Here is a 13,823-nt window from a genome sequence, read left to right as displayed (position 1 = left end):
AATGGTAATCACGCACCAACCCATTCGGCTACGGCGGCCGCCATAACTATAAGGAACATTATTTTCATTACAACTTTTAACTTAGTATCTAGTGGGATATCCCTTCATTTCAATCAGCTCTCTGAGGCGATTTGGCAATGACATCACCAGTTTTTCAATGTAATTGGGATCCATTGTGCACCACTCTCGGTACAATGCCTCTCGCCGGAGGTTTTTATTGCTTATCTGGTGATCGGATTATTATTAGGGCTCTGTGGTGCCGTCTCCAAAAGGTGTGGAGTGGTGTACGTGAGGTACAGCCTGGTGTTCATTGCTTTGTGCTTAGGGTGTCGCTGTCTTGCTGAAAATAGAAATCGGAACGTAGCTCTGACGAATGCTTTATTGTACGCCTGTCACGATCGGAAAGTGCGGCTGGCCGGCCGTATCTTATGTTATTTTTAATGCGCCCTTCGTATTTGAATCGTAAATCGTAAATTTCACAAAAAATGTTGGCCTAGTTACAGGGTGATTTGTGCAAATATAACAAGAGTACGGTGACTTAAGTAGCACGCTGTACATACATAATTGCATACGTAAATCCATACATACATACATACATATATACTTCAACAAAGATCCCTCAATAGACTATCACTCTGGTGTAAAAGTCGAGGACTTGAAGTAAATCCCGAAAAAAACGGATCTGATACTATTTAGCAGAAAACATAAAACACCTGCTCTTAAACACATATTCCTAGGAGGGAAACCACTTAGAGTAACAGAAAAGGCGAAATATCTAGGACTTATACTGGATAGGAAGCTAAATTGGGGGCTCACAGTCGCAGATAGAGTACGCAAATCTATGATGGCGTTGTACTCCTGCGGAAGGCTAATTGGAAAGAGATGGGGATTGGAACCACGAATGGTACACTGGCTGTACACAGCAGTGGTTAGGCCTATTCTCTACTATGGCATTGTAATATGGCGGAATGCCCTTGAGAAGGGGGTGAACATCAAAAAACTTGACAAGGTTCAGAGACTAGCATCTCTTCTCATAACTGGCGCGATGTCAACCACACCATCGAAAGCATTATATGCGACATTAAACTTCCTGCCAGTAGATCTGCAAGCAAAATATATCGCGCGCAGTACGGCAATAAGGCTGAACATTCTAAGCAAGTGGTCAAATAAGAGCTACGGTCACGGCAAAATCCTGGCTGACACTTCGGAGATTCCCGGATTGGTGGACTATGCACTCCCGCCCACACTTGCCGTTACAACGTTCACGACCCTCCTACTCTCAATAGAAGAGTGGAAACAGGACGATGTAGGACAGGGCGAGTCTATCCATGTATACACAGATGGCTCAAAGCTCGAGGGCAGGGTGGGCGGAGGTGTATACTCCGAGCATGTGGGGATCTCCTTCAGTTTTCAGCTCCCCGACTACTGTAGTGTCTTTCAGGCCGAACTGATGGCAATAACGAAAGCCGCGACACTGGTACAGTGTGATGCGATATCCGGAAATGACATCTACATTTTCACTGACAGCCAGGCGGCGATAAAATCCCTCACAAAACAGTCGACAACCCCCAAGGTAGCCATGAAATGCCGCAAATCTCTTAACGAGATGGCCGAGTCATTTCGCCTAAGGATAATATGGGTTCCTGGCCATCGCGACATTGAGGGTAACTGTAGAGCCGATGAACTAGCGAGACTCGGCACCAAGTTGACCGATGAGTGCGTAGACAATGACATAGGCATTCCCTTACAAACATGTAAACTACTTATCCTTGAAGAAATCGTAAGGAAAGCAAACGAAAGATGGCGCAATGAAGCCACCTGCAAAATCGCCCATCAACTGTGGCCGACTCTTAGTGCTACACGCACAGAATCTTTGCTAAGCCAAAATAAACACAATCTTAGCACACTGATTTCAGCCATAACGGGACATTGCCTAATAGGTAGGCACGCCCAAAGGATGGGTGTGCAAGCACACGACTTCTGTAGAAGTTGTCTTGATGAGGAAGAGGAGGAGACAATCTTGCACCTTCTGTGCTACTGTTCTGCTCTATCCAGACGGAGATTTGCTATTCTAGGCAAACAATTTTTTAACGAATTGGAAGATCTCAGTTCCACAGAAATAGGAGATCTTCTAAAATGTTTGAAAAGCGCACAATGGTTTTAGGAGAAATAGGGAAAGCTCCCCCACGCGGCATCACAATGGGCTATGAGCCTGAGTGTGTCCCACAAGACAACCGCTTCAACCTAACCTAACCTAACCTACATATATACTTACATACATTCAATATTAACAAAATACACTTGCAGACTTTGTTTTATTTTTATAAATTTTATTTTTAAGAGAAATGCATCAAATTTATTTGATGTTGTGCAAAGTAATGACATACATACATACTTACTTACATACATATATCTACTTGTATATTTAAACACCACACGAAATAATGTAAATTAAAAAAAAAATAGTAATTAAAAAAAATAGTAATAATAAAAAAAAAATTAACCAAATACAGGAAAGTACTTTTCGGCAAGAGCGGCAACTTTTGCCGAAAAGTAATTTCGCTCACATTTTTTTTTGTTCGGTGTATAAATGTTAATACATACCTTTATATATGTAAATACTCGTGTATTTTATTTACTACACACACACACATACACTTTTTTTAAATATAAATATATTCAAACATTGATAAAGTGAAACATTTATGTTGTTTTTATATATAAATATTAAAAAAAATTTACTTTCATCGTTCCATAGTATGAAGGAGGAGTGTTGGAAATGTTTCTCACCGAATCTCAAAAACACTATTACACCGCCATGAAAAAGTTGGGACGAAAAAAACCACAGAAAGTCATTAAGCGACCAATAAATCATTTTTTAGCAATGTTTTATGATTTATCGAATTCGAGAAGGTAATGATCAAATGCTAAAATTATGATTTATACAAAATAGCTGCATTCAGTTAACATTACGTTTACATTTTATGTTTGAATACTCTAACTTACCTACTCTAACTAACCTACATACGTATTTTTTTGTTTTGTTTTTGTTTTATTTGAAACGCAAATTTTTGGTTTCCCTCCATTTCAATTACGCCTTTGCATTCACCAAATTTTAGTTCAGTTCGGTAAAGCTGCTGCTATTTACTCTAGAATTGCTCAAGTAACAGTAACATATCATTAACATATCTACAAACATTAACATTACTTAGAAATGCATAAATTTTAGCCCCTCTCCAACTCCACGCCACTGCTGTGCGCGACCTCTTCTCTCAGTCTCTACCACTCTCTCTCTACCGCTCTCTATCACTCTTACTCTACTCATACTCTACTACTACAGCATAGCTGAGTGCGTACTTGAAAAAGAAAATATGCTGAAAATTTATATACAATCCACTCGTTTCGTACGTACAGTGGCTCACAGCTGCATCAAATATGCAGGTAATACTTTTTTAGAAATAAGAAAATTAGGCGATTTTATTAAATTTAATAAAAAACGATGTATACGACTTGTAATGAGATATGTACATATGTTCTGTTTAGCACTGTAGAAAGAACAATAACAAAAACAAAGCTTGCTGAGAAAATATAGAAACAAATATGTGGTTTTCTCATCAAAATATGTTCGCAGCTTGAATGATGCAGTGTATTTTATATTTTCTCTGAGAATGCAATAACGGTGAAATGTATTTTTTTCTGTTTAGCTTAGCGTCTTAAGGTAGTAGTCTGGCCAAATATTCGTTTTTTATAGATATTTTTTAGGAATTTTTTTGTAAGAAAAGAAAATGCTTTCGTTTTGATTTTATAGTACGTTATTATTGACATCAAATAGTATAGACAAAAATTTTTTTTTTGACATATTTTTTTGTAGTAGTTTGGCACCAAAGTAAGCGTAAAAAAAAAAGATAGGTGGCTTGTCAACAGGATTTTGGCTCTTCAGGACATCTGAAACGAAAAAGTTAAACTTGATTATTATTCTTGTCATTCTGGCAGATGTGACAATGGGAATTTTTTTTTTTAAATAACAAAATGGCGAACTTTTGAAAAAAGATATGGTTAGCGTTTTAAGGGGGGAAGTCCATGTAGAAGCCACAAAATTGGTCATTTTTTGAACATATTTTTAAAGGTGATAAAATAATTATATTATTTTGAAGCTTTAACACAACTTTATTTAACCTTTCGAGAGTACAAATAAAAAAATTTTTTTCATTTATTTTTTTCCATAATTGCGGCTCAGGATCATTTCTTGTCGGCTGCCTACGGCGCGAAGTCCCAAACTGCTCTATTTATTACTCTTAATCTATCGATCTGAAACAAAAAAGTTAAATTGTTTTTTTTATAACATAATAACGGAAAGGATGAACCCTTTAAAAGTAAAACACAAGTATAAAATTAATTATAAAATAAGCTTTGAAAAAAAAGTCAGAATCTAGGGCTATTTTACTAACCTTTTAACCCCCAAAAAGTAGTTTATCAACGCGAAATATCTGAAATTCTCGGTTTATCCTTCCGATAGTAATGTAAAGAAAGGCCTCACCAAACTTCAAACAAATCGGACGATAATTTTTTGAGTTACATCACGAGCAGTTTTTAAAAATACGGTTTTGAGATAAATGAGTTTAAAGTTTGAGGTACAGGGACGCGTGGACCGCTCTCGTTCTACATAGTTAGAAGCTATAATATTAGGAATTTCCGCATAAAAATTTCACAGTAGATTCTTAAGATACTATATTTTCGAAATATCGAAAAAAACCGATTTTTTGAAAATTTTACATTGACTTCCCCTCTTAAGTCATTCTCAAAAAATTTTTGTAAAGAAAAGTTGAAAAAATTAAAATTTTTTAAAATGGGAAAACGGACCTCACTTGAAAAAAGGGCAGAGGTTATTCATCGTTACATAGGGGCCAAATTCAACGAAAAATTGCAGACATTGTTGCTATTAGTTCCTCAACTGCCATCACCTTATAGAAAACCGCCACGAAAACGGAAAGGAAACGCCATGATAAGAGCAGATCTGCGTCAAATAAAATATTTATAGATGCAGATAAGAGGTGGATTGTTCGCAAAGTTAAGGAAAAATCCGATTTAAGCGTTTTAAAATTAACGAACAAAGTCGAAAAATACTTAGGCAAGATCTGTAACCGTGAAACTGTTCATAGAGTTCTGCGCGAAGAAAATTTTCATGGAAGGACTGCCCGAAATAAACGCGTAATAGAAAACAAAAAAGTTTTGCAGACAACATTTGAACAAAGACGTGTCGTTCTGGAATCCCGTTGTTTTTGCAAATAAAAGCAAATTTAACTTTTTCACGTCTGATGGGAAGTCCTGCGTTTGGAGAAAACCAAACACCGCGCTCAAACCATGTAATTTGCGCTCTACAGTTAAACACGGCGGGGGCAGCGTGATGGTATAGGGTTGCATGCCTTATTCAGGTGTCGGAAATTTAACATTCAACGAAGAAAACATGAATAAAGAGATGTATCTGGAGCTGCTAAAAGATAATTTAGTACAATGAGCATTAGGGATTCATTTAGGTTCTACCAAGACAACGGTCGCAAGCATACGTGTCGTATTGTAAAAATTTGGCTTATCTGGAACTGTCCACATGTAGTACCGACACCAGCACAAAGTCCAGATCTCAACGTTATTGCGAATTTGTGGCCAGGGCTGGAAATAAAATAAATAAGAAACCACAATATTTCTAATGCTTCTTATCTCTGAAACGGGCACTACAGGAAGAATGGGATGAAATTAGTTCCGATTAGTTCAGCAAAACTTGTAGAAGCTATGAATTCCCGACTAAAAGCTGTTCTGAATCTAAAGGAACACCCCACTAAGTATTAGCCGTAATCATGAAATCGAAATATTAATGAGTTTGTGTTTTTTGAATACTTTTAATTTACAGGGTGAACGATATGAAGTGTTACCTATTCAAAACACCATAACTTTATTGCGTGAGATTAGTTTTTATTGATTTCAAAGACAAAATTGTTCAAAAATGATTACAATTTTAACATATATTCACTTTAGCTCGATATGACCACCTTTTGCCTTGACTATAGCCTTCATACGGTCAAAAAATGAGTTGCATGCTGCACGAATGTGATCTGGAGGTATTTTGACCCATTCTCGTATAATCGCTTTTTTCAGCGCATCCATACTGGCATATTTTGTAGTCCTCACTTTGCTCTTTAAAATGGACTAGATGGAATAGTCCATCGGATTTGCGTCTGGCGAATTCGATAGCCATTGTGTGGACGAAATGAAGTATGGAACATGATTTTTTAACTATTCTTGGTTCACACGAGCTTTATGAGACGGTGCCGAGTCCTGTTGGAACGTCTATAGTCTACGACCGAAATGTTTGCGTGTCCACGGCTCTAAAGCAGCTTCTAAACATTTTCCCGATAATAAGTCGCATTCACTTTGACACCAGGTTCGATAAAAACGATTGGAGAGCGTCCATCAGCGGACACTGCGGCCCAAACCCATACTTGCGATGGGAAATTGCTTCGAGTGGTCATACGAAAGCTCAAATTCTCGTATGAGCGTTCGGTCAAGTGAACACGGTCGTTTTGAGTGTTTATGAACTGCTCAATTTGGAAATTTTTTTTTCATCAGAAAACACAATGTTAGGAAATTCGCAACATTCGTGCAACTCGTGCAACAAGTCCTTTGCTTTTTCGCACCGAACTTTGTTTTTCTGTGGTGAAAGAGCGTGTGCTTTTGGGAACTTTTGTAAGCCTCGACTTTAAGCTCATTTTTCAATATTCGTCGAATGCTGTCTTGCGATATTTTCAGTTCTATGGCCATTTTTCCTCCACTTCGACGTGGATTTCGTTCAAGTCGAGCCTTCACTTTCCGAACCATTTCTGGCGTTGTTGCGGTTTTTTTTGGTCCACCTCCATAGCGTTTTGCAATGCTACCAGTATCATTGTAACGTTTTATAGTGCAATACACAAACATTTTGTTCACTTTGAGGTGAATGAGCTCACGAACAATGACTGGCTGTGATTTTCCAGCCAAATATATATAACGCAATCACACTATGACGTTTGAATTCCGTCACAGAAAAAAAAAAATCAACAAAACTTAGACGCAAATGCTTTTGATGGCGTATAAACAATATATTGAACTGTCATTAGAACAATTTTGACGTTGATGTCATGAGCTGCAGATACAAGCAATGTGAAGTTGGTCGTTCAACCTGTAGTGCATCATTTAAGCTGTGAGCTCAAAACTGTAACTGAATTGTTTTAATTTACCATATCTTTCTTATGAAGAAACATTTTTTGTTATTTTTTGTTATTAAATAGAATATATGATTTAACAATAAAAAAATATAAGATTTTTTTCTGCAATACCATAAAAAAATATTTGATATTTTAGAAATTTCTTTTTTTGGCTGCATCAAATAAGCTGTGAGTCACTGTACAAACTCGAAGCTATCTGAATACTTACTTTACTTATCCTATTCGCATTAAACTAATTTCAATACTGTTGTTTTTTTGTTTTGTTTTTTGAAAAATGAGTACTCGTACTAACATACATACTCGCATACGTTAAAAATAATTGCATCGCAACCGCTTATAATCTTTCAAAGTGGTTTTCTTCAATTTTTTGGTAAAAGTGTTACAATTTTAATCATACATACATACCTACATACATAGTTAGGCACATTCATATGTAAATATACTCTCTCGTTGCGATAACGAATTTACTGCTACAGTGCGCTCTTAGCATACTCGTACCCGCAGTGCGTACCCGCCGCCCACAAACAAATTTAGCTGTTCATACATAGCTGAATGATTGAATGATTTGGTGATAAAATTATTTAAACACTTGCTTTCTTCTCTAATTGCGAGTGAGATATTTTACTTGTAATACGATTGTTGCGGTGTGTTCTACAGTTTGTAGTTTCCTATTGTGGGAGAACTGTAAGCGTAGAAAACCCCAAAACTATTTAATTTGTATGTCCTATGTAGTACCTACTAAGTATGTAAATCTACATAAAGTAGACAAATTTCCATACCCATATTTCAATATTAGTGTCGTTGAAATGTACATAAATTGTGATGGCACAAAGTGACCCTGTAAGTGTTTGCATTGATCATCTCTCCTGAGAATGTATAGTAATTGATTCCCCAACAAGTATGCAATGAAATCTTTATTTGTAGTGTGACACTTCCCAGTATGTTTGTATGTAACACCTCTCTACGTGATCTCCGTCCAAAGGAGAGACCTACTTACATATGTATATTTTTATTTTTACGCATAAATCATTGTGAAAAATCCATGTCATCCGTTCATTGTTGTTTGCTGTTTTCAACTTCAGTTTGCTATTTGTTGCTTGCTATAGCTGTGCATATTAGTGTGTGTGTTTGAGTTGAATATTTTATATTTTCTTAAATGCATAAGTAGTATTTTTCATTATACTCGTTTTATTTAATTTCCTAAGTCGGTAGTCGACTTATTTATCGATAGTCATATGTAACTAATATAAAAAAACTATGTAATGCATATTATTAAGAATATTTAGTTTGTTGGTATATTTAATGATGTTGAGGAGTGCGTAAAGCTTTAAAACCACATAGAAAAAAAACGAAAACATCTATACGATTAACTGTATTAGTTCTCAATTTGCTTAAAAATATACACAAATATGGAAAAAATAACGGAAAATTCAACCGACCAACAAATTAAAATTTTTTTAATTGGACTAGAAAAGCGACCGTACAAATACAGGGTGACCACAGACCACAGAATTTCTTTCATAAATTAAACACACAATTTTTCGAAACAATTTTTTTAAATTTCAATTTAAAACTATTTACAAACCAATAAATTTAGATTTTTTAAAGTATTTTTTACAAATACAGGGTAATTCAATAAGACCACAGATTTTCTTTCATAAATTAAACACACAATTTTTCGAAACAATTTTTGTAATTTGAATTTAAAAATATTTAGAAACCAATAAATTTAAATTTTTTTAAAACATTTTTTACAAATAGAGGGTGATTCAATAAGACCACAGATTTTCTTTCATAAATTAAACACACAATTTTTCGAATCAATTTTTTTTAATTTGAATTTCCAAATATTTAGAAACCAATAAATTTAGATTTTTTTTAAATATTTTTTACAAATACAGGGTGATTCAATAAGAGCACAGATTTTCTTTCATAAATTAAACACACAATTTTCTGAAATAATTTTTTTTATTTTCAATTTACAAATATATAGAAACCAATAAATTTAGATTTTTTAAAATATTTTTTACAAATACAGGGTGATTCAGTAAGCCCAAAGATTTTCTTTCATAAATTAAACATACAATTTTTCGAAACAAATCTTTTTAATTTCAATTTAAAAATATTTAGAAACCAATAAATTTAGATTTTTTATATGTTTTTTACAAATACAGGGTGATTCAATAAGACCACAGGTTTTTTTTTTTCATAAAATAAACACACATTTTTTCGAAACAATATTTTTTAATTTCATCATGTGTTTTGGTCCATGACATTTATGTATGAAACATAATCCATACACGTTAAAATGCCCACCACGACACCTCTGGTTTGACGGTATAAAAACTCTCTCTTATTACCAAGCACGGAATAGGTAGGTAGGTAGGTAAGATGGCAAGAGTACCCCAGGTACACTACAAGTAGCACTTATGTGTCGTTTTGATACCATAATGTGGACCACTACCTGTGAAAGGATCCGCCAGTGAAAACAGAGGTGTCTACATATATCCGTACCGACTCTCCCCTCTTTCCAATCGTGCCTGCTCGGAAAGATAGTCCTAGCACAACCCTCAAAGCACAGTTTGCGGATGGAGAGGTCAGAGCGAATAACAGAGAAGGAAGGGGAGATCTGCTTCAAGATGCCACTATGTCCTACAGGAAGTTGTCTCCAAAGGCCAATCTCCTTCAGCCTAATAGCACTCTGAGCAGCAATGGATTTAACCTGCAGATCCACAGGAAGTAAGTGCAGAATAACGTTGAGCGCAGCAGTGGGACATGTTCCACAAGCACCAGTGATGCCCACACATGCAGTTCTCTGCACTCTCTCCAATTTAGTGGGGTTGTAGCCCTTTTGAAGAGCTACCCACCAAACTAGGCAACCGTATTTCAAAATTGGCAGAACCACTACATCCAACGTACGACACGTGGCTTGAGACCCCATTTTTTGCCGAACATAGATTTATAGGCGTAGAAGGCTATATTGGCCTTCTAACTCGATTTTCTATGTGCAGTTTCCAGTGAAGCTTGGGGTTAAGTATAACACCAAGATACTTGGCTACCGATGAAAGAGTAAGACACTGTTTGTTAAGTCTTGGAAGCTTAAAAAGCGGAGGCTTGTATTTTCTGGTGAATAGCATCAACTCCGTTTTGTCAGAGTTGACTCTGCGACCGCAAATGACAGCCCATCTGCTGAGTGTAGCCAGTGCACCTTCCAAAATTTCAGCCATTACTGATGGGAAGGGACCTGAGACCATTAGGACCAAGTCATCGACATATGCTACCATCTTTACCCCACCCCTGTTTAAGCCAGTTAAAGCTTCATCCACAGCTACTAGCCAAAGGAGTGGCGAGAGGACGCCGCCCTGTGGTGTGCCCCTATGTACTATGAATCTAGTGATTCAAGCCCCTCCTGCCACAGGATTTATTTCCCTAACACCAAGCAGGGACGAGATCCAGAGGTAGATAGGTCTTTCCAACCCTAGCCTATTTAGAGCCGTAACAATTGACTCCGCCGTAATATTATTAAAGGCCACTAAAGTGAATTGTTTTCCCTCCAGAGATTTCTCTACAGTCCCTACTACCTCATGTAAGGCTGACTCGGTAGATTTCCCTTTCAGATATGCGTGCTGTGCTGGAGAAAGTCTGGTTTCAAAGTGATCTCGGATGTGATGGTCGATCGCTCTTTCAAACACCTGGAGAATTAAGGAGGTAAGACTTATAGGTCTGAAGTCCTTGGTCAGGACGGGGCCCCTCCTTCCGATCTTAGGAATGAAGACCACTTTGGTTTTCTTCCAGCTAGAAGGAACGGGAACCACCAAGGTTTTAGTCTTCTGAAGCATTACTGGCATGATACCATCGATACCTGGAGATTTGAAAGGGGAAAAGCTCTCGATTGCCCAGTTTATTCTGTTAACGGACAGGACAGGTGTCAGGGCACAGCAAGCACGGAATAACCCGCAATATTTTTTTTTTTATTAGTTTTCGAAAATAAGTAATTTTTGTAATCCTGTAACATTCTTTTTCGTTAGAACAAACAGTAAAGGTCTTGCCGACGCAGGGTATTTTGAGTACATCGCGTATTTCCAAAGGTGATGCTCTAGAATCATGTCGGGCTTATTGGTCTAGATCTTATTTTTCAAGTAGCTCCAGAGAAAGAAGTTCCATGGTCTGAAATTGCAAGACACAACATTTTAAAAATTCGGCCATTTTTCATCAAAATTTAAGACTTTTAAGACCAAATTATTAGGAAAAAGCTTGGCAGTTTTGTAGTAAAGGGTTTCCCCATAGCAGGTGTTATTTAAATATATAAAAGGCTATCGAGATATGATTGACCATTTTTTATGGCCGGAGTTGGATGGTATTGGTCTGGACAAGGTTTATTTTCAACAAGACGGCGCTACGTGCCACACAAGCAACGAAACCATTGATCTTTTAAGCGGAAAGTTTCCGAACCGTGTTAGCTCTCGAAGAGGTAATCACAATTGGCCATCGAGATCTTGTGATTTAACACCTTGTGACTTTTTTCTTTAAGGCCACGTGAAAGAGAAGGTCTACGCCAACAGCCGATTGTCGATTCAAGACCTCAAATATGGAATTCGTGAGGCTATCGAGGATATAGGGCAGCCTCTTTGCAATTCGGTTATGGAAAATTTCATGAAAATGCTATTGTCCTGTAAGCGTGGTCGTGGTGGTCAATTGGCTGATGTTATTTTCCACTATTAACGGCATACCTTACTCTTTATAATGAAAGAAACATCCGATCAGTTATATTAAAAAATAGCATTTTTCTTTGAATATCAAAATAACACTTCTTAGTGGAAAACCTTTTATTTGGTCCGACGATCTGTACACGACCTCCGCTCGTGATGTTTACGTTTGGCCCGACGATCTATTCACGAGCGTGATTCGTCATATTCATGTTTGGGAAAAAAATGTTCCTTCGAGTCAGACTCTGTTCTGTGCATTAAGCAAGGGGTTAATTCCGATTTATTGTGCACTATAATTTCATTCAAATGCAGTCTGGACAGGCTTTGCTGCGTAGCTTGACCTGTGAGACCAATCTTGCAAATCCATGTTGACGCGTCCTGGCTCTATCTCGCGAATGGCTCAAACCATATTCACATTTTTTTTGGTTCGTTTCCTTGTGCACTCCACTCGGAAGCATAGGGCCGTGACAAGACTCAGTCTTGCGTTGGTTTCGTTAATCTGTGTTGCTTTCTGGTAGGGTAGGTGATTAGCCTGCCACTTCACCATTACTGGTCTGAAACTTTTCTGTAGTATTCGTATAGGATCCCCCTTCAAGACGCCATTTGACATAATTAATTTTTTTTCTTTGTTCACTCCTCTCGGGAGCAATGCTGGGCGTTACTTGGGGTCTATCACCCTCCCTGATGCATTGGTGCTACACAGCAGTAGTCAGACCGATATTGCTGTATGGAACCTTAGTATGGTGGACTGCGACAAAAAAACTGACATACTTAATGCCGCTGGAAAGGATTCAACGACTCGCTGCTCTGTGCATAACAGGAGCGATGAAGACCACTCCATCGGCGGCGCTGGAAATGATACTCCGCATGCCACCTATTGACCTCATGGCGGAAAACCTGGCAGCGAAATCCGCGAGGAGACTATTGGCTGCGGGGGTATTCACCTGCAGAACCTTCGGTCACAGCTCAATAGGAAAGTGGAGCTCAGGTGGCACAGACTACATGACTCCGTACTTTAATTGGGAGAGAAGGTTTCGCACTACAATTGAAGAGGAGGGATCGCACAAAGGCATGAAGCCTGACCATAGAACTTTTCACATCTACCATTTGAATAAGAGAACGACATACCAAAACCGCTAAACACAATATACAACGAAATGGACGACCCCATGAAAAGGCAAGTGGAAGCTAGGTGGACTAACCTGACCACATGCAAAACAGCAAAAGTCATGTGTAGAACTAACGACAAAAAACTGACTCAATTCGTACTTACGCTCTCGCAGAACTATCATAGGTATGCTAACAGGTCACAATCTATTGGCTGCACATGCGTACAAGATAGGGATTGCTAACACGGACAAATGCAGAAAATGCGGAAAGGATGTTGAGGAGACTTTAGAACACCGTTTGTGCGTTTGTCCGGCATTATTAAAAACGCGACTAAGATGCCTGGGAGCCCCACTGTTTGAGGGTCTGGAAGACGTCTCAAAATCGGAGCTCCCAGCCCTACTTAGATTCGCCAAAAGCGCTGACATCCTACATGATGTCTACTTCAGGTATTCATAGAGGTCGGTCTCCATCTGGTATCTCTAGGGACCAAAAGGTCTATGCGTGGCTTATTGCCAACCAGGCTAACCTAACCTAACCTCTCGGGAGCATAGGGCCTCGACAAGGCTCTTCCAGCGTACACAATTATAGGCTGTTCAATATTTACACCACTTTTTTTGCCAAATTTATTTTTATGTACCATAGAAATTCGCCTTTATGATACTAGGCGGCTGCATGAGTTTTATGGTACTCGAAGTTTAGGAAATTTAATATATACATAAAAAAATTAAATATAATAAAATCTTTTACAATTCTT

General features: G+C 37.7%; 1 protein-coding gene across 1 annotated transcript in view; it reads left to right on the top strand.

Annotated features, from left to right (window-relative positions):
* Nucleotides 1-13,823, top strand: part of LOC128868087 (sodium channel protein 60E) — a 95,702-nt gene that overhangs the window by 43,727 nt on the left and 38,152 nt on the right. The window contains exon 20 of the mRNA XM_054109820.1: nucleotides 2,759-2,913. Within this exon, the coding sequence (XP_053965795.1) occupies nucleotides 2,759-2,913 (155 nt within the window). The remainder of the gene's footprint in view (nucleotides 1-2,758; nucleotides 2,914-13,823) is intronic.

Source organism: Anastrepha ludens, chromosome 6 (assembly GCF_028408465.1).
Source record: "Anastrepha ludens isolate Willacy chromosome 6, idAnaLude1.1, whole genome shotgun sequence".
NCBI classification, from domain to species: Eukaryota; Metazoa; Arthropoda; class Insecta; order Diptera; family Tephritidae; genus Anastrepha; species Anastrepha ludens.
The sequence above is the reverse complement of the archived record's forward strand: the minus strand, read 5'-3'. Positions and strand labels throughout refer to the sequence as shown.